Source organism: Asterias amurensis, chromosome 21 (genome assembly GCF_032118995.1).
Source record: "Asterias amurensis chromosome 21, ASM3211899v1".
In the NCBI taxonomy this organism is placed as follows: domain Eukaryota; kingdom Metazoa; phylum Echinodermata; class Asteroidea; order Forcipulatida; family Asteriidae; genus Asterias; species Asterias amurensis.
Window position 1 is genome coordinate 3,608,840 of NC_092668.1, and position 26,161 is coordinate 3,635,000.

General features: G+C 37.9%; 3 protein-coding genes across 3 annotated transcripts in view; 1 reads left to right on the plus strand and 2 right to left on the minus strand.

Moving 5' to 3' along the window:
- Positions 1–1,804, minus strand: part of LOC139952884 (translation machinery-associated protein 16-like) — a 28,513-nt gene extending 26,709 nt beyond the window's left edge. Inside the window, exons 1-3 of the mRNA XM_071952164.1 lie at positions 1,655–1,804; positions 578–693; positions 51–173 (exon numbers count right to left, since the gene is read on the minus strand). Of these exons, the coding sequence (XP_071808265.1) occupies positions 51–173; positions 578–693; positions 1,655–1,657 (242 nt within the window). The 5' untranslated portion in view covers positions 1,658–1,804. The remainder of the gene's footprint in view (positions 1–50; positions 174–577; positions 694–1,654) is intronic.
- Positions 1,805–2,049: 245 nt separating this feature from the next.
- On the plus strand, positions 2,050–7,909 carry LOC139953058 (uncharacterized). The gene is made up of 4 exons (XM_071952461.1): positions 2,050–2,091; positions 3,136–3,332; positions 4,665–4,934; positions 5,222–7,909. The coding sequence occupies exons 2-4, from the start codon at positions 3,159–3,161 to the stop codon at positions 5,306–5,308; spliced, it is 531 nt and encodes a 176-aa protein (XP_071808562.1). The 5' UTR covers positions 2,050–2,091; positions 3,136–3,158; the 3' UTR covers positions 5,309–7,909.
- Positions 7,910–7,966: 57 nt separating this feature from the next.
- Positions 7,967–26,161, minus strand: part of LOC139953057 (bifunctional 3'-5' exonuclease/ATP-dependent helicase WRN-like) — a 22,527-nt gene continuing 4,332 nt past the window's right edge. The window contains exons 5-29 of the mRNA XM_071952460.1: positions 25,720–25,795; positions 25,050–25,114; positions 24,389–24,497; positions 23,911–23,985; positions 21,777–21,859; positions 20,937–21,043; positions 19,901–20,085; positions 18,903–18,985; positions 18,261–18,352; positions 18,086–18,158; positions 17,468–17,576; positions 16,323–16,424; positions 15,176–15,262; positions 14,614–14,749; positions 13,900–13,955; positions 13,411–13,442; positions 13,010–13,158; positions 12,209–12,394; positions 11,869–11,981; positions 11,470–11,635; positions 10,902–11,003; positions 9,878–9,974; positions 9,446–9,511; positions 8,779–8,969; positions 7,967–8,225 (exon numbers count right to left, since the gene is read on the minus strand). Of these exons, the coding sequence (XP_071808561.1) occupies positions 7,968–8,225; positions 8,779–8,969; positions 9,446–9,511; positions 9,878–9,974; positions 10,902–11,003; positions 11,470–11,635; positions 11,869–11,981; positions 12,209–12,394; positions 13,010–13,158; positions 13,411–13,442; positions 13,900–13,955; positions 14,614–14,749; positions 15,176–15,262; positions 16,323–16,424; positions 17,468–17,576; positions 18,086–18,158; positions 18,261–18,352; positions 18,903–18,985; positions 19,901–20,085; positions 20,937–21,043; positions 21,777–21,859; positions 23,911–23,985; positions 24,389–24,497; positions 25,050–25,114; positions 25,720–25,795 (2,798 nt within the window). The 3' untranslated portion in view covers position 7,967. The remainder of the gene's footprint in view (positions 8,226–8,778; positions 8,970–9,445; positions 9,512–9,877; positions 9,975–10,901; positions 11,004–11,469; positions 11,636–11,868; positions 11,982–12,208; positions 12,395–13,009; positions 13,159–13,410; positions 13,443–13,899; positions 13,956–14,613; positions 14,750–15,175; positions 15,263–16,322; positions 16,425–17,467; positions 17,577–18,085; positions 18,159–18,260; positions 18,353–18,902; positions 18,986–19,900; positions 20,086–20,936; positions 21,044–21,776; positions 21,860–23,910; positions 23,986–24,388; positions 24,498–25,049; positions 25,115–25,719; positions 25,796–26,161) is intronic.

Genomic DNA, 26,161 nt, shown 5'->3' on the forward strand with positions numbered 1-26,161 from the left:
TAAAATAGAGAGACGAGATATGATATTTCGCCTGTGAGGATAATCATTACCTCTCCATCATCTGGCTGAGATCTAGTCTGCTGTACTCCGTTTTCTCTGGATCAAGGTTCTCATGAAACCAGGACAGTTTTTCCACTAGGATTCCCATCTTCAACGACGTCTCATTGTGAACTCTAAAGATAGGGGAAAAAAAAGAAATAATTAAAATATCTGAAAAGCCCATGGTCTGAACATCCAAGAAGGAAATTACCAATACCCTTCATGTCTTTGCCTTTGCTGGTTTTTTCCCCACAGGTTAATACCGTTAATACCCTAGTCTGCTCAGCTCACTAATTAACTACTTTATTAGAACCTAAACAAGTTCAAAACTAATTTCTTTCAAAGCAAATGTTTTTAACACCTCTCACTTGTTTGTTATTTTACTCTGTTTTTTAATTTTTTATTTTAGCTTTGTGCAACCCCTGGGTTACCCATGACTTGCCAAGATTTATTGAAATGATGGTTTATTTCGAGTCGCATTTCTTTTTTCCATTCCTCTCTCTGAATTCATAGTGGTGTAGAGTCAATAAAATTATACCTTCCGATTCTGTCCTTCCGCATAACTCCTCCAGTGATCTTCATGGCCTTCCGACTATTCGGATGTAATACTTTGACCTGCTTGACAAGCTTGGCCTTGACCTTTCCTGACTTCGGCTGTGAAAACATTAAATTAAAGGGTGAAAAAAGGGTCACCAAACACCATGGTCATTGGTATGTACAGTAAGACTGTTTGCCCATGGTTTGCCTGGGCCGGGGTCTGCCAGGGCAACAAAATCCATCTTATCTTACCCGCATCATGGACTGGTCGAAACACGGTTTTTAAGCCAAGATGGCCTCCGATCCGACCGCTCTCCTTGTAAAGTTTTTTTTTTTCTGGTTAAAAATTCAGACTTTTTGTGAAGTTTTGCCATTACATTTATACATATCTGTTTATATATTATTTAAAGCACACATAGTTTCAATATGTCTTTGGTTTATTTGCTGTTTTTGAGGTATTTGAAAATTAATTGTCGGCGTGTTGTCGGCAATCTGGACTTGTTGCCGGCTTTTACTAGTTTTAGCTTTAATTAAGTAGGACTGCGCAGAAATCCCTGCTTTCACAAGCACTGATTCTTTTATGACTGCTTGCTTATTATGCACGGTAAGCAGCGCCCTGATATTGGGCCCAGTTCCAATTTAAAAACGAAAACATGAATTCATTTGATTTTGATATTCCATTCATGATTCAATATAGCCTAAAATAAGAGAAAGATTCACAAACAAATACTAAATAAAAGACATGAAATGAATTGTCAGTGTGTCCAACATGGATGATCATGTCCATGGTGTGGTCTGCACGCAGTCTGTGGTCTGTCAATAGACAATAATCAATTAGTCACTCACTCAGGGTTCGTTCGTTTAGGGTCGCTTCCCTGGGTCGACCCCGGTGTGTGGTGGTTTTCTTTACCCAGGACGAGTGTGTGCAGATAATTACCCACGTTCGTCCTGGGAAGCTAAATGCTAAACGAACGCACCCTTCTTTTTATCAATGACTCAATCAAAAAGTCAAGAGAAGAGTCAAGTCACTGCATTTCTTTTTTAGACTTTAGTAGAGATGTTTACACCCAACACTTACCATTATGTGATGAGCAGTAGGATCCGAGCAGTATATAAAGAGAACTGGCTGAAGAATTCACAGAAAACACATAAATTGACCGAACGAAGACCAATCAGCAGATACACCAGCAATACACACGCACCAAGATTCAACAGATGGGCGCAGCCATTGTAGACCACCCAAGTTTGTCTAAAAAAAAGTACCTGAGAAGTTTTACTGCCTAAAAATTCCCTCATTTATTAAAATAAATTTCATTGGTGCAACAATAAAGCAATACAAAGTTTGAAATTAAGAATATAAAGTTATTAATTAATCGACTTGGGAAATTATTTAGAAAATGTGTTTATTTAAATTTATATAAAGATAGGGGTGCTTAAAAAATTAATCGATAGTAAGTTGTCGATAGGTGGCGCTCTTCACCAACATTGCTGAAAACCTACCTGGCGGTTTTTGTTGTAAGTATGAAATTTTGCTATGATAAAATGCACCTAGATTAATTAAATAATCTAAAAACATTACCATTAGTATTGTCCAGAGTTGAGTAAACTATATTTTGCATACGGGTATTATGTTTTTTATAAAAATTTCAGGGGTGAAAGCATCAATTCAAATTAGAGAATATTTTAATTATTATTTTTTATATTGACTCGAACTGGCACTGCTAGCTGCTGATGAGTGAGTCAGGTCCAGTGTTGTTATTGATTTGTTTTCCCTTTGTAAAATGACCTGAATGCCAACTACCTGTATTAAACCATATCAAAATATTTATTTATCGATTGCACAGTGGTTGCAGTTGGTTAGCTAACAAATTAGGGCGGATAGTTATCCAATACTTCTATAATAAAATAATAATTGTTGGTTGAATTGAAGGGTATAAAACCGTATATTTCTGAAAAAGTCAGGGGTGACAGCTTAGGCGGCCTAGGCCCTAACCATTGCTGTGAAAATAGCTGACACTGCTGGGATCCAGATCTTAGGAGGGATGTTTGGTAGCCCCCTAGATCCAGGCCTCTATACTTCGTTTTTGAAAGGGCAACGGCACCAAGGCATTTTCTCCTTTGGTAAAGGGCAACCTATGAAGAATTTGGAAATTTCTACCGAGGCATTTCAAGGGCACCAAGGCATTGACCAGGGGGCATGGAGCCAATTGCCTTTGTCACCTCTGTTCTGTGAAGTATCAGCTGTTAACACTTGCCAAAAAAACACTTAAAAAGATTCTCATCACTAAAAAGGTCTCTTTTCCTTTTGCCATTGGACCAAATAAAAAAGTTTCTCCGCCCGCTTCCTGTTTTAGAGGCTGGCTCCTTTTTTTTTGTTTCTTCTTTCTTTTTTTTCGGAAAACAAGGGTACATTTTCAACAATCTTGGATGAACATTTTTTTTGTTGAAAATTAGCCCAGTGCCTTAAAAAAAAAAAGTTCCCTAATTGGTTTTTTTCCAATAAGGTAGGACGCTAAGCTTGCTTTTTGTTGTTGATCATTGTCATTATTTCTTTTACAGATAGACAGCTGGCTAGCCTCACCATGGCCGTGTTTAGTTCTACCCAGGTTGGCATGTTGATTGTACTCACAGCGATTGCCGTTCTATACCAAGTTGAGTTAGACTACGATCCTCTTATTGTTCAAGAGAAAGCTGTTGTAGCACGATCACCAGAAGATGTTTTCAAATTTATGTCAGATATATTCAACTACCCGGAGGTAACTATGGCATTTTGTTAGTTTATAAAATTGAAATGATTTTGTGGTGCAATGTCACCGTGGCCGAGCAGTTAAGAGCACCGGAGGACTCGAGCTCTGGTGTTTCTGATCAGCAGAGTGTGGGGTTTGAGTCCCGGTCTTGACACTTGTGTCTTTAAGCAAGACACTTGACCATTAATAGCATTCTCTGGATATTTTGTGATGATTAAACAGAGTTGAATAGTCTGCAAAAGGTTAAGTTCTCTTTATGAGGCATTCTTGGTTTCATTAGAAAAAAAAAACATAGTTATAGGGTATTATGTCAATAATTGGATGTTTGTAATCTTCATTATATTCTTAATCTGTTAAAATCTTAAAATGTTCAGTATTTCTTAATTTGGCCCAATATTTAACCTCGAAGCATCTTCTAAGGACCCTGTTTCTGGTTAAGGGCACTAGGAAGTTTTGTTTTATTATAATTATTAATAATGTGATCATAATAACCCCTTTCTTTGTTCTGCTGATGTCTTTTAGCATTTATCTGTTTTCCAGTATTTTCACCCCTTTTATTATATTGCCCAAGAGTGTGCGATTCTTAGTTTTTTCCAGGTCATGGTGAACGCAGCTTGGCTGACACTGCCTCAACCTTTATGAATAATCTCCCAGATTATTTGAAAAAATATGAATTCTATGATGAGTTAATGATTGCTTTGTAGATGCTCTTATTTAACATTTTATTCATGCATTTTTGTTTGATACCCTATCAGTACATTTTCTATCTTGTATTTGTACATCTTGTATTTGTATTTCGTTGTCTTTATTTTCTCCACAGCGCATAGGGACGTGTTTTATCACTAGGTGTTATGTGCTATATAAAAAATTGTTTACTATTATAATGCACATTAATGATATATATGTATGGTTAATATTATTGTTGGTTATCTCAGCTGTAGGCCTAATATGTAACTTTTTATAAATTTTTCTGCTATTGATTACTTTTCTTGTTTTGTTCTTGCTTTGTATTTGTGCACGGCACTTTGAGGCTGTTTTGCGGCAATATTGCGCGTTATATGTTTCTTAATTAAAATTATTATTGTTATTATTATTATTATAACTCAGTCTCCTGTAGGCCTAATATGTAGCTTTTTATCAATTTTTCTGCTATTGATTAATTTTCTTTTTTTATTCTTGCTTTGTATTTGTGCACGACACCTTGAGGCTGTTTTGCGGCAATACTGCGCTTTATAGGTTTCTTAAATTTATTATTGTTATTATTATTAATAAAACTCAGTCTTATTTATTTGTGTTTTCCCTGTACTCATTGTAATAATAAATAACATTTTCTTCACACAGTGGACGGGCATCATCAAGCGGATAGTACCACTTGACGACTCGTCTCTTGGCGTCGGTAAGACATTCCACATGCACATGTCAGTCCCTATAGGACTCAAACGATACCACACCGTCGTGCAGTCGTACAAACCAGGCAGCCTTCTTGCGTTGACCATTGACATGGAGTTTCTTCATCCGACTGTTGTCATCGAGGTCAATGAAGATGAACGACCTGGAATGTCAAAGGTCACGATGAAAGTGTATTCCAGTCGAAGGAGCTACTTATTCAGGGTGAGTTCAATTTTTAGTCACTTCTTTCTTCTATTTCGAGTGGTGTCCTCGGTCAATGATGTTATGGCTGAGTTGTCCCCTGATCTCCCTGTCCCTCATGCAAAAAAATGTATTTATTTAAGGCTAAATTTCCAACCTATTATACATGTTATATGAATAAAAGACAACAGCCCTTTTTTTTTTTAAAGTAAATACAAAATTCTTCCAAAATTTGTGAGTTGGATCCAAAGAGTGAAATGCAAATTGATTTACAATCTTATCTTTTTTTTCTTTTTTTTTCATCACAGGGTACCCTTTTGCCCATCTCAAAATTTGTGATAACCGGTCACCTCCAGGGGGCGCTGTTTCATATGAAGCTGTTGATGCAGCAGTGATGATGTTGACAATCACTTTCAACGTAACCATGGTTCGATTATTTGTAGTTCAGATCGTGTTTTTGTTATTTTCTTTCCCAATAGTGAAATTGGATTCTGAAATGGAGCTATCAAAGTATCCCAAGCTTATCAAGTGTTCACAATATGCCTTGAAATATTTTGAAATATAAAAAAAAAATCATGTTTCAGATTTAAAAAAAATGTTTTTGCTGTTAGAGTACTCCATGGTTAGACCTATTTCAGATTACATAGTGGTAGCTAGAGGAGCGACTCTGTCTTTTGGACACCCTGTTTTCAATTTGGATTCCATGTTTTATCTGTCATTGTAAAGTATTGTAAGGGAACCATTTGGACACCCAGTTTTTTTAAATTCCATGCAAATTTGAGCACCCTTTTTACGAAACCCTAGCTTAAACCTTGGTTCACACAATGCCTTGAATTATTGAAATATAAAAACACGTCTCTAGATATTATGCTATAAAATCAAGAAGAATTTTAAATTGTTTCTTTTGAACAGAAAGTGTCTTTGACGGATCGATAGTTACAGAATGACTTTTACCTTCGAACAAACGTGAATGCTCAATTCTGATTGGTTGATCCATGGCAACAAGAGTGCGATATTCACCTGTATTGCATGGCTCATATCACATCCTGTTTCTAATCTGCTTGTCAGCATTTTGATTATTTAACACCAGCAGTAGGCTTGTAGGTCAGGATCACTGGCCTTGTGGGTTTAAGGGTGTGTCGTGGCCGAGCGGATAAGAGCACCAAATTCAAGCTCTGGTGTTTCTGTTCAGCAGAGTGGGTTCGAGTCCCGGTCGTGACACTTTGTGTCAATGAGCAAGACACTCAACTGTAATTGTTTAGGGTGAATGTTAGCCCTGGCGGCCTTACACTTTCGTATTGTACTACAGTGACGTCTCAGTACTGTAAAATAACAGTCCTGCTTTTTAAATACAACCCAGGCGGAAGGTAGAAAATCAGCTAGGACTACTACTTTAGCTTATTGGATTGTTATTAACTGCACTACCGCGGAGTGACTGCACTACCACCGAGCGAGTTCTTAATTGGTCTCAATGTTTTTGACTAGCTTGCTCTCGCAGATATTTTTCGGTATTCACTCTGATTGTTTAATAACTAATAATTGACATCACATTCAAGAGTTATGAATTCAACAGTGTGAATATTTATTCATTTACAATGATGTTATTCAGTATAAGATACAGTCTGTCTTGGTTATTTCCACCGTGCAATTGCTCTTTTAAACAATTGTTGCAAGATTGAAGCATTAACTAGCAGTGACCACTTGTGCCTGTTAATGTTTTTTTTTACCAATATTCTATATTGTTATTACTCTTCGTCTTTATTTAGAAATAAGTGTGCCAAGAACAAATTTGGAGTATGTGTTTAGAACAGTTATCTTAGAAACTAGTTAAGACCATGTATAAATTATAAAGCCATTTTCAGTTTAGGTTTGAATAATTTATAGTATAATGACACGGATGGTTAAGGTATAACTTACCGCTTGAATCTGAATTCCTCAAACTACAGAGACAGTTGCTATGTCACACGATTATGGCAAGCTTTTGCATAGTTATGTAAGAGACGGTGAAAACCCATATTCACAATTCTGAATAAATGTGAATGGCTCATTGGTACCAGGGTTTGCTCATCGAGAGGTTGCAGTACAAAAGCTTGCCTCAAACCATTTGACATGGCAACTAGATCATAATACACTTTTAAATAATTCATGAATTAAGACAATTCAAATAAGAAATAATAAGAATCAAAAAGATAATTTGTCTTTTGTCTCTTTCAGAAAGAAAATTTACTTCAATGCCCAAAAATAAGAGTTGTGACATTGAGACCACTGTTGTGTCATTTTGTTTCAATTCATTTTTACAAAACAAATCATGTGTAATGTGGTGAACTTTTAATAGTTATTTACAGTATCTACTTATTTATTTGTCTTGTATGTACAAATTTTTTATACCAACTGTGCAATTTTGTGAAGTATTCGTCTTATTTATTGCTAATTGTTTACTTAATAAACGGCAATGATAAACTAGGAACTGACCTGACCTGAGTTTTTTTTCTGACCTCTTGTATTTAAAATAAAAAAAGGATTGGCAACGCTAATCAAAGACAATATAACACTTGGTTGTTGTTATTTGCTTATTAAGTAAAATCAACAACCTTGAATACAAATGAATGCAAACTTCTACTTTCTACATCTTCCATTTCCTTTGAAGGAATGTAGTAGAAAAATAACTTGTATAAAAGTAACGAGACTGGAAATACGACTGCTGCCCTCGTGTGCCTGAAAGTCTGCCATGAATACTCTATGGTTACTGCGCCTTAGAGCAAGTTGGAGTGCACTCCATTGACGCACGACTCGTTTGGAAGCATAGTCAACCATCGGTAACCCGGTATTCAACACTACATTGCCTTCCCCCTTTTCTCTATAGTGTCACTGGTTCCCTTTGCACTTCACACATGTTAGCATGGAACAGGTTATCGAGACCATGGAAGTAACCATGGTCCTAAGGCTGGTTCCAAACGGTCGACCACAGTAGTCAACAATAGTCGACCAGCCTGGGTTCGAGTCGGAACACTTGAACTTGCTCTTATCAGTGTCTTTGGTGCGTTAATCTCTGAACTATCGTTTAGCAAAGAGACTGTTGGCTTTCTTGGTGGCTGTCCCGCTGTTAAGCTTTCCTTTCTTGGCTGAACCAAAAAGCCAGGTGGGTAGCTTCCGTTTTGTTCCACTTTGTTGTGTCGACTGACTACTACTTGTCATCCCACCATAATGGGACTTACTCTTGGTCATCGTGGGGCTGACCAACAGACTAACCGAAGGGTCTGGGTTGGTTGACCTCGCTGGTGCTGGTCGCGTCTGAAGGGGTGACCGATATGGCTGTGGATGCAATGAAAGTCATTTTTCAGTTAAAGTTTTGTCGACAACAATACTAAGTGAAGATTTGAACCATCAACTTCACTTCGCAAGAACTGTTTCTGGCCGATTGGAACTATCCAATCCAACTCGACAATCGTGGCCGAGCGGTCTAGTTCACTAGACCCAAGCTCCGGCCGAGCGGTCCAGTTTAGACCCAAGCTCTGGTGTTGTCATGCGAAACATTCGCAATGAAAACAGGGCTGTGACTTCAAATTTTGTATCGCGCTCACATTCACAGGAAGTATGAACCGGGCTTGAATAGAAACTTACTCTCGTAAGACTTTAAAAAAATCCAACATGCTACTGTTCAAACTGCCTGGTTTTAACTGAAGTAGGATTTGAAACTTTGCATGGTGGAAATACGATATGGAAAGGTTTGCTTTAACACAATGTAATGACCATCTCTATATGCGTTGGGGTGTTTCTGAAAAGAACCGTTGGTTTCAACTCGACATTTCGATTAGTATGCTCTGATCGTCTTCTGGAGAAAGCTGGTTTTATGGTTTTTACTTACCACAGCCTGTGAGCGGAGTTGTTCTGATGAACTGGTAGTTGGCCTGTCGGGTACCATTTTATCCGAGTCACTACTACCCACAGATGTTGGCATACCATACTGAACTTGTAACACGGCCAAGACTACTTTGATCTGGTACCAGTCCACAGACTCGGGTAGCAAAGCCTTGATTGGTGCCAAGCGACTTATATCTGAGATTAAAAAAAAAAAGTTATGGGAATTGACTTCTGATTTCAACCCTACCTGGAAATGTTGGTAAAGTCTTCTTCAGGTCACTTACTATCTGTTTGTGTATATTTGGTTTGCGGTAACACCATGTGTATGTCTACTTACCAGGTAGAGTTGTTTCTTTAGAGAACTGACTTGCTATATATTTTACTACCGCTGAGTAGATTGTTCGGATTTTCCGGAGACTTCAGTTCTGAAAAGAACTTTCCCGCTTTTAAACTACTACCTGGGCGGAAGGTAGAAAATCGGCTGGGACTACTACTTTAGCTCAAAGGATCGTTATTATAACTGCACTACTGCAGAGTGAGTTCTTAATTATTGGTCTCAAAGTTTTGACTAGCTTACTCTAGTCATCGTCAGGAGACTGAAGAGATAGGAGAGAAGTGGACCTAATAACTTTATTTTTCATTTTTTAAAAACCTTGTTCATACAAACTTACCAGAGTTGATAGGTGGTGATCTAATGACATCTTCAATCTGTTTACGAAGTGACTGGCTTACACCAACTATGGCAAGACGAAAAAAACAAATAAAATTGTCAGAAATATGAAAATTCTTGGGCTTGCATACTTGAGTCCTAACTTATTGTACACACAAACCTTCCTCAAAGACACAATTCAGGAGGTTTACAGACTCTGTACGGTTGTTTTGACAATTGCGCATGCTTTGTGTTCATGCTCAGGGCTTCAGACAAGAACAGAGCCTGCAGCCAAATCCAAAGCCAAAACCGTGGATTGTAAAAGGGCCTAGGTAGGTGGGGTGAGGAAACAACCCAAAAAGTCTGAATTCGGATAAAAGTCTGAAATTTCTCATTCTTGATAATTCCCTTATCCCATCTTCTTCACACAGAGCTTCTTACCGTCGATACTTACGTTTTGAAAAGTTCACAGGGTAGCCCGCTTTGATAGCTTCTGCAAGATGTCCGCCAACGGTGGTCTCTTTCAGGTTCCTCTCCTTCGCAACCTCTCCCTAAAACAAAAAGAAAATCATCTTTATGTTCTGGAATGGAACCATTTCTATAATAGAGTTTAAATTCGAGGCTCTAATCCACTTGGGGTGTCGTGGCCAAGCGGATCAGAGCACCCAACTCAAGCTCTGGTGTTTCTGTTCAGCAGAATGTGGGTTTGAATCCTGATCGTGACACTTGTGTCCCTGAGCAAGACACTTAACTATAATTGCTTCTCTCCACCCAGGGGTAAATGGGTACCTGTGAGGGCAGAGATGGTTCTTGTGATTGATTTAGCCGATAGTGCATATTAATGTTGCACAGGCTGTATACTTCCCACCAGGGAGCTGAGATGGTTTAAGGAATGAATTAAAGGAACACGTTGCCTTGGATCGGACGAGTTGGTCAAAACAAAAGCGTTTGTAACCGTTTTTTATATACTGCATATGGTTGGAAAGATGTTTTAAAAGTAGAATACAATGATCCACACAAGTTTGCCTCGAAATTGCGTGGTTTTCCTTCTACTGTGCGAACTAACACGGTCGGCCATTTATGGGAGTCAAAATTTTGACCCCCATAAATGGCCGACGTGTTAGTCGACGAGGTAAAAAGAAAACCACGCAATTTTGAGGCATGTTTGTGTGGATCATTGTATTCTACTTTTACAACATCTTTCTACCCATATGCATTTTATAAAAAACGGTTACAAACGCTTTTCAAAGACCAACTCGACCGATCCAAGGCAATGTGTTCCTTTAAGGCCAAGTGACCAGGGGGTAATAATGTTGGAAGCGCTTTGAGACGCCCTTCGGGCTGTGAAAAGCGCTATATAAAAACTGTTATTAATCGTTATTATTACTATTATTGGCCATGACACCCTACACCCATTCAAACCAGGAACACCAGGGTAGGGTGAACCCCTTCTCTTTCGGTTTTGTAACTTAACTTACCAGCGACATATTCTTCTCGTGGTACAAGTTGTAAGATTCTCTGACGGTATCGGAGATCTGGTGGACAATACTGCTTCTCTGGAACACCACACCTTGAGTTTTCTAGTTTGGAAATAAAAAATATTCATCCTATAACCAAATGTATGAGTTCAGACGCGTATGTACCTACATTTCACAAGTAAAAAAAACTGACATTGTCAATATTTTAAACAGTATTTTCCTGCAAGGTATGTGGGACTTGTTTTGAATAATGAGACTTACTCCCTTTACATACACATATAATGTTTTACAAGGTGCTGTGGTGCAATCCGCAGCCAATCAAACCAGGGACACCCAGGCGAACCTCTTCTCTTTACGATAAGTAAACTGGGTTCTTTTATGCGCGTTATAAAACAAACGGGACCAACTGCTTTACGTCCCATCCGAAGGACGAAGCATCGTGGTTTAGTGTTTTGTTTCAGGACACATGTGTCACAACTGTGACTCAAACCCACACTCAGAAACACCAGAGTCCGAGTCCTGTGCATGCTCTTAACTGCTAGGCCATAACACGTAAAATAAATCTTACCTTAGTATCAGCGATATGAGATGGTACAGTAGCAGGGAAGTTATCCATCTTCAGACTGTTCTCTTTACAGAATTCACAGATCGCTTCGATCAGCCGAGCGCCAAACTTTTCTGCCCGAGCCTCAGCTATACCATCTATCTTGAGTAGAGACTGCTTAGAGCTCGGCCTGTAAGAAAATGTAAAGGATTGTGGTACTTTTTTTCTCACAAGGTGAGGCTGTTTAAAGATAATGATGGTAGAAAGCTTCCCTTAAAATATTTCTTGGGGAGGTGCTGTAGTTTTTGAGAAATGAGTAAAACAATTTTACGAGGAAAACATTGTTTTAGCACTTTTTCCTGTGATTTTCTAAAACTTGACAACTAATGAAGCTGAAATAGACATTTGAACAAGCAGACAAACCTGATGATTGCCAAGTCATGTAGATTCTTGTTATTGGCGACCATATAAGGTGCTGCTCCCATCTCTGCCGCTAAGCTGTTTCTCAGATTCATGAGTTTAGAATAAAGTACACCCTAAGAAAAAAAAATCACAATCAAGTCTTGTAATATTAACATTATTCTCCAAGGACACAAAACAAATTGCTGTGCCCCTTCAAGGAACAACATTCAGTGATTTACAATCAGACACACAAACACCCAAATGAAAAAAAGAATTAAACAAAAAGTTAAACAAACAAACAAACACCCCCAACACCCCAACAAACAAACAAACACCCCAACACACAAACAGAGTGACCAACCTGTAATTGCTGTTCCTTAAGATCAACCTTAGGCTGTGCAGCTTTCATACTTGGCCCGGGGCCAACATCATCGTAAGACACTTGTTTCCAATTACTGACTTGAACGGAGGGTAAGATCTGTGGCCCAGCGGTCTGTGGGAGGACGGTCGGCTTGATAACGGCATTCTTGTCAAATGATAACATCTCCTGAGAGTACAGAAATTAAAAAATGGAGCTGATTGTAAAAGCTTTCCAAGATTTGGAAAATGTAAACTTCTGTGATTTTTTTAAATACAAATTCGTCTTATCTTATCAGAATACTTAATTGGGAAACAGAATACCTTATTAGAAAATCAAATATCTTGTCAGGAAACAAGAATACCTCATTAGGAAACAAGAATACTTTATTAGGAAACAACACTTTATTATAAAACAGAATACTTTATTATGAAACAGAATACCTTATTAGGAAACAGAATACTTTATTAGGAAACAGAATACCTTATTAGGAAACAGAATACTTTATTAGGAAACAGAATACCTTATTAGGAAACAGAATACTTTATTAGGAAACAGAATACCTTATTAGGAAACAGAATACCTTATTAGGAAACAGAATACCTTATTAGGAAACAGAATACCTTATTAGGAAACAGAATACCTTATTAGGAAACAGAATACCTTATTAGGAAACAGAATACCTTATTAGGAAACAGAATACTTTATTAGGAAACAGAATACCTTATTAGGAAACAGAATACCTTATTAGGAAAACAGAATACCTTATTAGGAAACAAAATACTTTATTAGGAAACATATTACCTTATTAGGGACCATCTTGAATGAGCTGTTCTGTCCATACTTGGCATCTTTAAGCCATCGATATCCTTTACTTGATAGCTCCACTGTTGATCCGAACCCTCCCATCAATTGCTTCTCAGCTAGATAACCTTCCGTTAAAGCCATGCGCGCTGAGCAAACGAGAAAAATCATTTCATCTTTAGAGCGAAGGTTTAAATAACTTGAGAAAGTTTACTTCAAATACCCTTATGTTCTGCCACCCCTATGTTTTGACACACCTAGTGAACTTCCCTTAAACCCTAACCCTTACAAGTGGGGTTGTTAGAACATAGGCTTTTCAGAACGTAAGAGTGTCTGAGTATAGAGCAGTTGCCAACAAAAAGACTCAGAAATCAAATACATAGAATCAAAAGTTGACTTACCGAAGGACTTCCACCATTTTTCTGGATGATACCTATATGGAAAAAATAAAACGTAACAAATAATAATAATAAAAATAATAAATCTTATAAAGCACTCGTATCTAGAAAAACTATTCACTGCATTATAGGACCAAGGCAACTTCATTGTACGCTTGACTGAACAAGGATATTTGTCTGTATCTTCCACGAATAACCTATTTTTGTTGCCAGCATTTTCCCTTTAAAGTGGTCCGCTGGCCGAATGCTAGATAAAACACCAAAGTAGCACTCAAAATTCTCCCGAGGTAGTCCAGCTGTAATTTCAGTGTTGGAAAGCATTTTTATTTCACTTGAAAATATATGGACCTGTGAAAATACTGGTGGACTAGTGACAAGACAAGCTAACTGGTCCCAACGACTAACCACTGAACAAGTTGAGGGCAAAACCTGCGATTGGTTCAATTATTTTAACATAGAAGTTTTGGATAAAATAATAGAATGAAATCTTACTTTCCACAGCCAAAATCTTTGGATTTTTGGCAATGAGACGGCAGTCTCTGGTTTAACTGGAAGAAAAAAGAGAAGAAAAAAATGTTTCTGCTGTCACAACAACAAACCAAGCTTGGTTTGTCGAGAGAAAGGTTATAATATTAATACTAATGACAATAACAGTGTACATTAAATGTTTGCCATAAATGACACCCCTGGTGCCGAAATACCAAATTGGTGGAGCTTGTTGAGAATGATGTTGTGAGACAAAACAACTATTTGAAAGGGACCACAGGGTGAGGCGACGCATATTTCTGCCAAACAAAGCCAGAAACAACGGGTCAAACCCTCTTCTGTTTGTGATATTCAGGAATGAGAATCACTAATGACAAAAAAAGTCTGAAACTGAGAGCCAGATTCTAGGAGCTTTGTTGAAATGAAAATGAAAAAAAAAATTGAACATTTAGACCACCCCTCGAGTTATAGATTCCAAGGAGATTTTGGGAAGAACAGTATCCTCAACTAGTGATATACGATTAGAACCAAGAGCCTGACTTAAATATACTGATTTAAAAACTTATTTCAGATAAAATTCTGAACTATCTCATCCCTGGCTATTTGTAGTGGGCTCTTTTACATGCATTTCACAACACACAAGACCGTCGTCTTTACACTCCATGGTTATTGTCAAGACCGGGACTCGAACCCAAACTCGAGTTTTTTGCGACTACTTACCGATCCTCTGAGGAAGAGTATTGGTACGGAGAGACCAAACCTTCCTCCCGTTGCCTCGATGGCCGTCAAGAGATGATGAAGCTCCTTGGAGAAATCTTTCTCATCTGATCCAACCGTTCCTCCTGTAGGAGAATCTCTGAATTAGGAAACGAGAGATAATAATAATAATGATAATGATAATAATAATAATAATAATAGAAGAACTTATAACAGCACATATCCACCTACAGGGTGCCCCAATGGGCCTACAGTAATACAATACAATAACTTCCAAAAACTTACAAATTTGTAATTGGAAATTGACAATGATGTGTGCTTTCAGATGCCTAAAAAACATTAAAAGACTTCAGGTCCTGAAGCCTTATTGAGTAAGAAATAACCTCTTTCTCAAACTTATGTTACTTCATAAAGAGCTGTTTTCTCACAATGTTTTATATGATCAACAGCTCTCCATTGCTCGTTACCAAGTAAGTTTTTATGCAAACAACTTTTTTGAGTTACTACCAATAGTGTCTAGCTTCTTTAAGGATAAAAAGTTACGATAGATGTCTTGTTATCTTACTTGTGTTTGCAGTTGTCACAGCATTGATCTGTATTCATAACAGCACTGACAGTATTTCCATTGGCTTCGAAATGAGACAAAATAGATCTGCAAAAAAAAGTACAAAGAAGATCATTTCATCAGGCTCGTAACCAGCTTTCTGGTGTGTCGAGGGGGGGGGGGGCACAATTTTTTTTCTTCCAGTTTTGCGGTTAAACTAATTTTACTAAGCGGAAACATGAACGAAACTCGACTACTGTTTGTCAATTAATATTGTTATTGTTATAAACTATAACCAATTAATTTATATTCTAAAGGGACCAGGCCCTGTATAAGCCTAGGCTTTTTCCTGGTGCCCTCCTCTTATCACTCGTTGTTCCTTTTTACTTGTATGTTTTATGATTACTTATTGTGTTATTGGAAAAAACAAACAAACAAACAAACAAACAAACAAACAAACAAACAAACAAACAAACAAACAAACAAACAAACAAAAAAACAAACAAACAAAGAAAAAAAAACCCAAAAAACAAACAAACCACATCTTCCATAATTAGGAAATAATGAGAAGCAGATCACACCGTGGAATAAACACAAGTAGGCCTACAGAGTTTAAAAAAGAATTGCTGTTCCAGTTTTTCTTGTATTTTCAAACTATTGTTGACGTCCCCCATTTACACCGGAAAATTACTCTGGCGAGCACCACATGTATTCCTCCCTACTGGCTATGCATGAAACGAAAACAACTTTTAGAAGGCAACCTGGTTTGCAAGTGGCATTCTCTGAATCGTTTGAGTTAATAATAATAATAGTGGCATCTTATATAGCGTCAGGTCCGTCACGTAGTGACGCTCATGGCGCTTCAACATTATTACCCCTGGTCACTGGGCCTTAAATCATTCCTTTAACCAGCTCAGCTCCCTGAGTGTACAGCCTGCATCGCCAAATATGTAGCGCACTAAAAGCTTATCAATCACAAGAACCATCTCTGCCCTCGCAGGAACCCATTTACCCCTGGGTGGAGAGAAAATGGTTGAGTGTCTTGCTTAAGGACACAAGTGTCACGACCGGGATTCAAACCCACACTCTTCTGAACAGAAACACCAGAGCTTGAGTTCGGTCCTCCTATCCGCTCGGCCACAACACGCCAAAGCTTTCGATGTCTTACCGTCGTCTGCATTTAATTGACACAAGATACTGCTCCATCTTCTGCATCATACGACTCTTATGAGCCTTGAAAGCCGCACTCTGGATATCCCTCAAGAAAAACCTAGGGACAAAAATAAATTATATACGTGCATCAAGTTTAGAATCAGTGTAAAGTAGTGTGAAACTCAAAAGGAAGAGCTAATCGATAACTTTACATAAAGTCAGTTGAAAGTCAACTAATTCTTCAAACATTTCCCACAACAGCACCTTAGTAACCATTTCACATCGGATGACGTGTTAATCCGCAATATTGTTTTGGGACAGACTTACAGTAACAACTTTGGATTTTCCTTAAAGCTTGTTTGTCGACAGACGGAGGGCTGGCATTTTTATCCACACAGACTTTCAACTGTGTAGCGTGAAGATGCAGGCACCTACCGTGGTATGCTTCATTTTCCCCAATCAAAGAGTGACAACAATTCCCTTTCACGTGTTTTTGTGTGTGTAACCCGAGCATTCCAATATTTGACTTTCAGCCAGGAGGGATCTGCGAACTTGTTAAGTGCCTACTCAATTTTCTCACAAGAAAACACCAAATCATGGAGCTAAATTACAGAACTTTGTTGTCTTTCCTTCGTCAGGGCTTCATTAGTGGCAACGATATTTTAAAAGGAAAACGATTACTCAGGAACCTCTAAAAAAGTTCTTAATAGTTTTTACTGCGAACGAAAAAAAAAAAAAAAAAAAAAAAAACTAATGTGAAAACATTTTTGCCAGACTTTCTAAAAATAATAACAATATTAATTTTGTATATAGCGCTTTTTACTCCCGAAGGGTGTCCCAAAGCGCTTCAAATTATTACCCCTGGTCACTGGGCCTTAAATCATTCCTTAAACCATCTCAGCTCCCTGGGGTGTATACAGCCGCGTGCAACAAATGCGCTACTCGGCTAAATCAATTACAGGAACCATCTCTGCCCTCACAGGTACCCATGTACTACTGGGTGGAGAGAGGCAATTATAGTTAAGTGTCTTGCTCAGGGACACAAATGCCATGACTGGGATTCGAACCCACACTCTGCTGAACAGAATCACACACTCTGCTGAACAGAATCAGCAGAGCTTGAATTCGGTGCTCTTATCCGCTCGGCCAGGACACACGCACCTATTAGTTGCAAAGTCTCCCGGTGCATAGAACACATAGCAGGTGCTTGGCATGCCGTCCCTACCAGCTCTACCGATCTCTTGGTAGTAGGATTCTATGTCCTTTGGAGCTGTAAAGAAATAACATGATCCAATTAGACTGAAGCGCTTCTTCAATACTGCCTTACATCTAAAAACTTTAATAGATGGAAATTTGCATTGCGGAAAAAGAATAATAAGTTTGGTTTTACCCATATACACCGATGTGTGTTAGCACTGTATACTATGTAACTTCCCGAGCTCTGTGAAAACAAATCACAAGCATATTACTCAGGTGTTTGTCAGGCAATCCTATTCAACAATCTACATGATCTATACTCATAAATTTACAACACATTATTATTTTGTTTTCCCCACCTTTTTTTTACACCATATTTCCTTCCATTTGTTTTTGCATGTTGCGCTGTTTTTTCTGTCTGTTTGTTTTATTCTTATGTGTGATCAAGGGTCTCCATTTAGTTGGACCTCTGTTCCTGTTCGGGGTTTCCCCTTTTGCACCACAGTGTAGTTTGATGTTTGTGCAATAAGAGTAATAAACTAAACAAATGAGAACTCAAACACCAAACTGATTCCATCCTACCTCCATAGTGGACGACATTCCTGACGTCTGGTTTGTCAATCCCCATACCAAATGCTACTGTAGCTACAATACACTGTGGACAAATCAAAGATTTAAAGCATAACAACAAAAATTTAATTTACCTCAGGAACCCTCAACATTGTAAAAACTATTTCCAATTTATTTTTGTATTTACCTGTAACTCGTCTCTTACAAACTTATGATGAGTTTGCTTTCTAATACTTGGTGACAACCCAGCGTGGTAGATTCCCGACTTTACACCAAACTCTGAAAAAATTCACATCAAAATCACAAATTAAACTCACACATAGTTGACACAGCTTGGGTCTTTGTTGAATAATATTAATCCGGAGGATGTTGGTTCCACTCTAGTTAATTTGTCTGTGTTCAACCCAAAAATCATTTAAAATCTACTAAGTCAGTTTCACTTGTGGTTTATTATTTGATATCTGAAACAAAAGGCACGTCCCCTTAAGGTGATCCCCTGGCTGCCGCTTCCCAGGTTGTATCGTAATTTGGGTGCAATCCCTGGCTACATGGCAGTTTACAGTTGTATGGCTTCTGACTGGCATTCCTGAACAAAGATATTGACAAAATAGGGACACCGCCAATATAGGGCTAGATAGCTCAGTTGGTAGAGTGCCGGCCAGTAATTCAGAGGTTGTTTGTTAGAGTCCCACTCTAGTAAATGTTACTTTGTTCAACCCAAAAAATCATTAAAAATTTACCAAGTCAGTTTCCCTTCTGGTTTATATTAATATATTTAAGATTTGTACAATTTTTGTTAAGGTGATAACAAAATGGAAAGAATAATTACGTTGAAGAACAGATCCAACTTTCTCCGTTGCTTTCTTGGTTGGGCAATAAATGATGGTGGGACCATCAAATTCGTAGTACAATCTAAACACACAAAAAAATGATCAAATCAGAAAGTTTGACAAACAAAATCTTAACACAAGATGTTTGAATCATTTTCTTAGATTGTTATTGTTCTTATTGTTATTAATATTTAATATTTATTATGTCTGGTGATGAAATCAAGGATGCCTCAAAAGTGAACTAAATCACATACTGATCGAAACGTCGAGTTGAAACCTTTTCAGAACCGACCAAACTCATTAAATGGTGTTACCGCAAACCTTTCCATATAAATCACTGTTGCTCACAAGCCTGAGGAAACCTGTAAAAAAGGGTGCTTTCTATGTGAACCAGAAACATGATGTGCAAAACACAGCTAAACACATTTGACATTACAATTTCCAAAAACATTTCCGAGTTAAAAAATTTACTTAGTAAAAACATAACTGTAAACTGTTCAAAACAATGTACTTGTACTTGATAATGTTGCAAGCACTTTAGAATATGCTTATAAACTTTGCAAATAAGTTATGTATGAGACCAAACGTCAATTGAAAAAGTACAAAGTTTGGGGAGAAATAGTTTAAGTCAGAGTATAGACTCTAAAAAGTAGACTCGTGGATAGAATGTACTCACCTTTGGGTCGTACATTCTATCCGCGAATCTACACTTTCTCTTCAACTCTCCTTAACTAATGAAGCAAACTACTCACTTGCGAGTTTCTACCATGATAAGGCGAGAAATTACGATTAGGTCTGGAATTACACATTGCCCCGTTGCCCCTGGTCTTGGCCTTGGTGCCCCTTAAAAAGTTTCCCATTGACTATAAGATTTTCCAATGGAAGTGCCCTTTTATCACACGGCAACGATCCTGCAAGGTTTTAAACGGACATTTATAATCGTTTTATTCCCACTTTCTCGTCAATTCTCCTTAACATAATGAAGCAAACTACTCACTTCCGAGTTTCTACCATGAGTGACTGCAGATCACTCGCTATATCTCCCTTCATGTTGACCTCAAGGTACAGATTGGGACGATCAAAACTCGTACAGGTCACCTGAGGATTTTTGAGTCGCAAGGATTTGCAGATATCCTTACGAATTTCTGGGGTTGCTGTGGCCGTCAACGCCACAAATGGAACCTTTTAGTAGGAAAGCAAAAAATACATAAAAAATGAAGTAAATCGTCATTAAAGGGTCTATGTAACTTTTGGTGGACAAAAAACACAATGTCCACAGATTTACATTAAACTTACACAGTTTGAAGCACAGTTTGAAGATTATGATAATAGAAAGCTTCCCTGAAAATACTACGTGCTGAGGTGCTGTAGTTTTGGGGAAATGGGTAAAACAATGTCATGACAATAATTTTCGTCTCAAAATAATTTTTATCATTTACAAATGTATTTTCATGGCATTGTTTTACTCATTTCTCAAAAAACTACAGCACCTCAGTAAGATAGTAATGTGAGATAGTAATGGAAGAAAAAACACCCTTGTCACACAAAGCTGTATGCTTTCAGACACTTTCAGATCTGGAGACCTCAAAATGAAATTCTGAGGTCTCAAATTAAATTTAAATATTTTAGTGGAAAATTACGTCTTTCTCGAAAACTAAGTTACTTCAGAGGGAGCTGTTTCTCACAATGTTTAAACTATCAAAAGCTCTCCATTGTTCATTAACAAGTAAGTTTTTTTGCTAACATAGTGTCCGGTGGCTTTAAAGATCAGGGCCCAATTTCATACAGCTGCTAAGCACAAAAATTTGGTTAGCATGAAATTTCTTCCTTGAGAAAAACAGGATTACCAACAAAATTTCCAATTGTTGCATATTGCTTGTTACTGTTTTTCAGCTGATGTTTGCTCATCCTGAAAATCATGTGGAAAATTTGTTTGTAATCCTGTTTTTTCGAGGCAGAAATTTCATGCTAAGCAAATTTTTGTGCTTAACAGCTCTATGGAAGTTGGCCCAGAGATTCCCTTGAATATTTACCTCAGGCAGTAAGGTCCTCACTTCTCCCAGAGTTCTGTAGGCCGCCCTGAAATCATGACCCCACTGTGAGACACAGTGAGCCTCATCAATGGCCACCAAAGTAATACCTACAAAGACGTAAATACAATCAAGACGTCAATATAAACAAGATGTAAGCATAAACAATATGTCACCATGAACAATAATATGTCAATATAAACAAGATGTCAATATAAACAATATGTAATAGTAGTATAATAATTTTCAGGCTTTACTGTTAGTGATATTATTAGGCCTGGAATTACACACAGGCCACATGGCCTCTGTTGCCCCTGGTGTTGGCCTTGGTGCCCCTGTAACAGTTTCCCATTGACTTTTAAGATTTTCCAATAATGGAAATGCCCTTTTATCACACGGGCAACGATCCTGCAAGGTTTTAAACAGATGTTTAAGAACGAGTCACTACTCTTTTATTCCCTATCATAAATGCCCTTTTGTTAAAAACAGACACTTTGACAATTTAAAATTTGAGGTTTGAAGTATTTTTTTCAAAAACTTTGTGAAGAATCTGTTTGTTGCGCGTGGGTTGTGTGTACGCGCGCGCGCGCTTAGAAATAGATTACGCGCGCGCTTAGAAATAGATTACGCGCTGTTACTAGCTATGAATTGCGCGGTCCGCGTGATAATATTGGCGTACGCGCGCGCCCGACACACGGAAGCGAGCCAGTTATAAACAGTTCCAGCTGGTCATTATCAACCGTTTAAACACCCCCACGTGACGCACTCTCCAACAATAGAAGTAGCAAAACTGTCTGGCGTATTTATGAACGCAGAATCAAAACTTTATGAAACTTAACTCACCAACTCTTTGCTGTAAATCACGCAAGAACTTGTGAGCTTCTGAAGCAAACTCAGGAGTAAGATATACTACTCGATAATCCCCGCTAAAGAAAAGACAACAACAGTTTAAAACAAAGTATAGAATACTCTTGAAGTTACTTGCGGGTCTAAACTTGACAAAGTGTAGGGCTCTCGTCCCTTAAAGGTACTGGACACCTTCGGTTATTGTGAAAGACCAGTCTTCTCACTAACGTCCGTCGATATATCGAAAATACTCAAAAACTCGATATTTTTTTGACATCGAAATCGCCGATATCACTTTTATAATCATATCGTAATATCGGATTTTCGATATATCGAAAATAATTTCGATGTTTTGAAAATTTCGATGTTCCTAAATGATATCGAAAATACCAAAAGAGTGTCCGATTATTTAAAAGAAATCTGTGTTTGAGTACTAGAAAAGCCGTCGTCGTTATGTAGTTTCATCATTTTGAGTTGCCGTATTAAATAAAATACGTTTTACAACCAAGTATGTCCGCTTGTTCTTTGTGTTTTCGCCATCAGCCGCCGGCCCGCCGCAGAAGTTCACGACGGCGCGGCGAGCGCTCGGTAAAACCTCAAAAGAAACCGCCGCTGCTGCCCCATCGGCTGTTTAAGATGCAACTTCCCATTGCGCATGTGATCAAAATCAATGCGTCTTCACCCCGCAAAAACTTCCCCGAATCAACAAGACAAAACAAAACAAGGAAGAAAACAATCTTACGTTATATAGTAAAATAATCTTTCTAACAATCCAAGGTTTCGTAATGGCGTCATTTTGGTCAAATAAAGCCTACACGTTGTGTTGTTTTCGGTAAACAAGCTAACATTTCCGAGGAACTTTATGCTTCGCAGCACAGACCACGCTGTCGGCGGCTATTGCGTGCGTACCAGCGAAGACTATGCTTTTGTACGGTTTAAGCACGACACCAGCGTGTATGGTTATTGCAATTCGGGGGGAAAACCCGTTTGCCCAAGCATGCACAGACACGTGCAGTCTTTGGTCAAGGCGGTAACGCGTGATGCACTGCGTTATTTCGACAGTAGAGGGCGTTCTAGCATTCAATGTTTCTTGCCTTTGTTATAGAATGCAAAGTAAAAAGACTACGAGCCTTTATTGGAGACTATGTGACTGCATGCTGCGTGCGTTGTATATTGTGATCGCGGAGTGGTAGGTCTGTGTTTTGCGGGACTTTCTAGTGATTTTTTTTCGATGATTATCTCAACCATTTTCAACCGTAAAGGTAGTCCGGGCGCCCGTCGGACAACTTGATTGACACTTCTACGTCAATGCATCGGCAACTGACACCTTAATGTCGGCGAGTCACGCAACTCATAAAGGCTCTGTGTCATTTTGAGACGGCCAATCATGGCCAATCACGAATCGAGAATTGTGGTGAGCGTTCACCAAATGGCCAAGCCAGCGGTAGCGGCGATCATACTCTGTTGTAAAACCAGAAATAATCGGGGCGGTACTACGCAATTTGAAATTGTTTGAACTACAAACAACTTCGGGGGATCAGACAAAAACAGGTTGAAATGTAACCCTATTAAACTGTCAGTCTACGGTATATATATTTCTACCTCCATGAGTATACCAAGTGCTGTTTTTAGGCTTCCATCTTGCGCGCGGGAAATACTCGATATATCGAGTATACTCGATATTAAATTTTCGATATATCGGTTATGGGAAAAAACCGACATCGACGGACGTTACTTCTCACTTGGTGTATCCCAACATATGCATAAAATAACAAATCTGCGAATATTTGGACTGAAATGGTCATCGAAGTTGCAAGAAAATATTGAAAGAAAAACACACTTGTTGCACAAATTTGTGTGCTTTCAGATGCCTAATAAAAGGCTTCAGGCCTGAAGTCTTTTTTTATTTGACTTTCTTGAAAACTACAGAGGGAGCTGTTTCTCACAATGTTTTCTACTACCAACAGCTCAGTTTTTATGCTAACAATTATTTTGAGTAATTACCAATAGTGTCCGGTGCCTTCAAAGGGAACAAGTATCTTTGGTTTTTTTTTTAACCGCTTATTAGCCCAGTAAGCCACTTTAAAAAAAATCTCAATTGCAAGGCCTGAACTGATATAAGAAATCTTACTTAAGAGCTTCTTGTTTGATTCGTCCCATCGCTGACTGAGCTGAACCTAGTAGACACGCCTTAATATTTGCTATGCTGTGATACAAGAAGGAATAACAGACAAGTATTATAATAAAAATAGTAATTATAATAGTGGCTTCTTATATAGCACTCATGTCCGTCACTCAGTGACGCTCAAGGCGCTTTAACATTCAGTATTTTCCTGCAAGATATGTGGGACTACGTTTTGAATTATGAGACCTGCTCCTTTTACATAGCAAAGTGTAATGGTTTACAAGGTGCTGTGGCACAATATGCTGCCTGGAACACCGGGGCGAACCCCTTTTCTTTATGATAAGTGCACTGGGTTATTTATAAAAATTGGAAATTATAAATCCTTTTCGGTGAGTGAGTGTGTTTACATTGAACTACTTGGGTTATTAAACTTAATGAAGATAACAGGTGTGAGTTGCTAGATGAAAAGGATGTTATTGTTAACCTTAGAGAAAAAACTTGATCTTCCATTAGAGAGATGAGTGGTGAGATGACTAGACTGGTACCGCCAGTGAAGACTGCTGGATACTGATAACACAGACTCTTTCCATAACCTTTATTAAATATATTTAAAAAAACATAAATATCAATCTATGATCTCATCAGTATGCCTTAAAGGGAATGTATGCCTTTGGTTTTTGGATTCGTTCGATTTTTGATCCTTTATCAATAAAAATAACTTCCAAAGGTGGTAGTTGTCAGATATTGCTGACAACCGGAGCAGTTACGTCTATGCAGGAAGAATAATCTTATACATAATAAGAATAATCCTATACATAGTTTTATGTATTTCTTATGTATATGCTTGATTTTAATGCCAAATAAAGTAATAATAATAATAATAATAATCCTTAACTGGAAAACACAATCCGAGGGTAAAATTTCACAGATACAAATTTCAGGGGATAAAAACTGACGTCTTTTTCCATAACCACATTAACTTCAACAAGAAATGATTCTCAAACTGCTTTGTACTATCTATAAAGCTGCTGCACTTTCTTTTGTTACCATTAATTTTAAGAATGATTATCAAATGTCTACCTTCTCTTTATAAAAATTGGAATGTGATGTTTTTAAAGTTTGTGGAGTTAAGTCTCACTAAATACCTGTTGCCATGACTACACATTGGTCTCTTCTGGTTAGGACGGAATGAATGATCTTCCACTGCATTCTATTGAAAGAGAAAACAAGACTTTTAAAATCTGACAACAAAGCGAGGTGGTTTTGAAAGGCCACGAGTCCCTTGCCCCCAAATGGAACGCTCCTCTTATCATGCAAGACAGTTCTTTTCAGAACTGAGAAGTCTCCCGAACCTCCGATTATCTACTGCACGGCAGTAGAATAAAGCAAGACAGTTCTCTAAGAACAACTCTACCTGGCAAGTAGACACACACATGGTGTTACCGCTAACCAATTATACATCCTCTTATCATATTAACTTTTTTAAATGCCATGGTCATGCTTGGTCTCACTCTGAAAGTGTCATCAATCTTGCATGTACAACCCATAATATACATCTTGAGAGGGCATAGTCACTCAAGAAATACTACTGACTTTGAGATGTACCAAGGCAACACAAATCAGCAAGATACTTTTTTTCTTTTTCTAATACAGATTTTTGAAAAAGTTAGTAATTTTTTAAATCAAAACACAAAACAAAAAGCCGGCACTGAAGGAATTCAAGAAAATTTGATCCATAAAGAACTTTCATAATTAGGATCTGATGAAATAAAGTTATGCAAAATTTATTGTCTTTGGGACGAGATCGTATCTTACGGGCGGAATCTTGCGTGGCCGAAATGTGTCTTTAAAACGTCAATGTATTTCTGCTCAGGTGGGGGTACAGATGGGTCTGAAAAAACACACAAACAATGTATTAAAAAATAACTTGCTGAATAATGATTTTTTTAATATAATTTAAGATAATCAGTTGCGAGATAATAATGAAAAAAATAACACCCTTGTAACAAGAAATTGTGTGCTTTCAGATGCTTGATTTCGAGACCTCAAAATCTAAATCTGAGGGTCTCAAAATCAAATTCGTGGAAAATTACTTCTCAAAAACTATATTACTTCAGAGGGAGCTGTTTCTCACAATGTTTTATACCAGAAACAGCTCCCCATTCCTCATAACCAAGTAGGTTTTTATGCTAATAATTAAGTGACGGGCCAGTGAAATGACAAGCTGACTGGTCCTGCTTGCTAGTCAACTAAAACA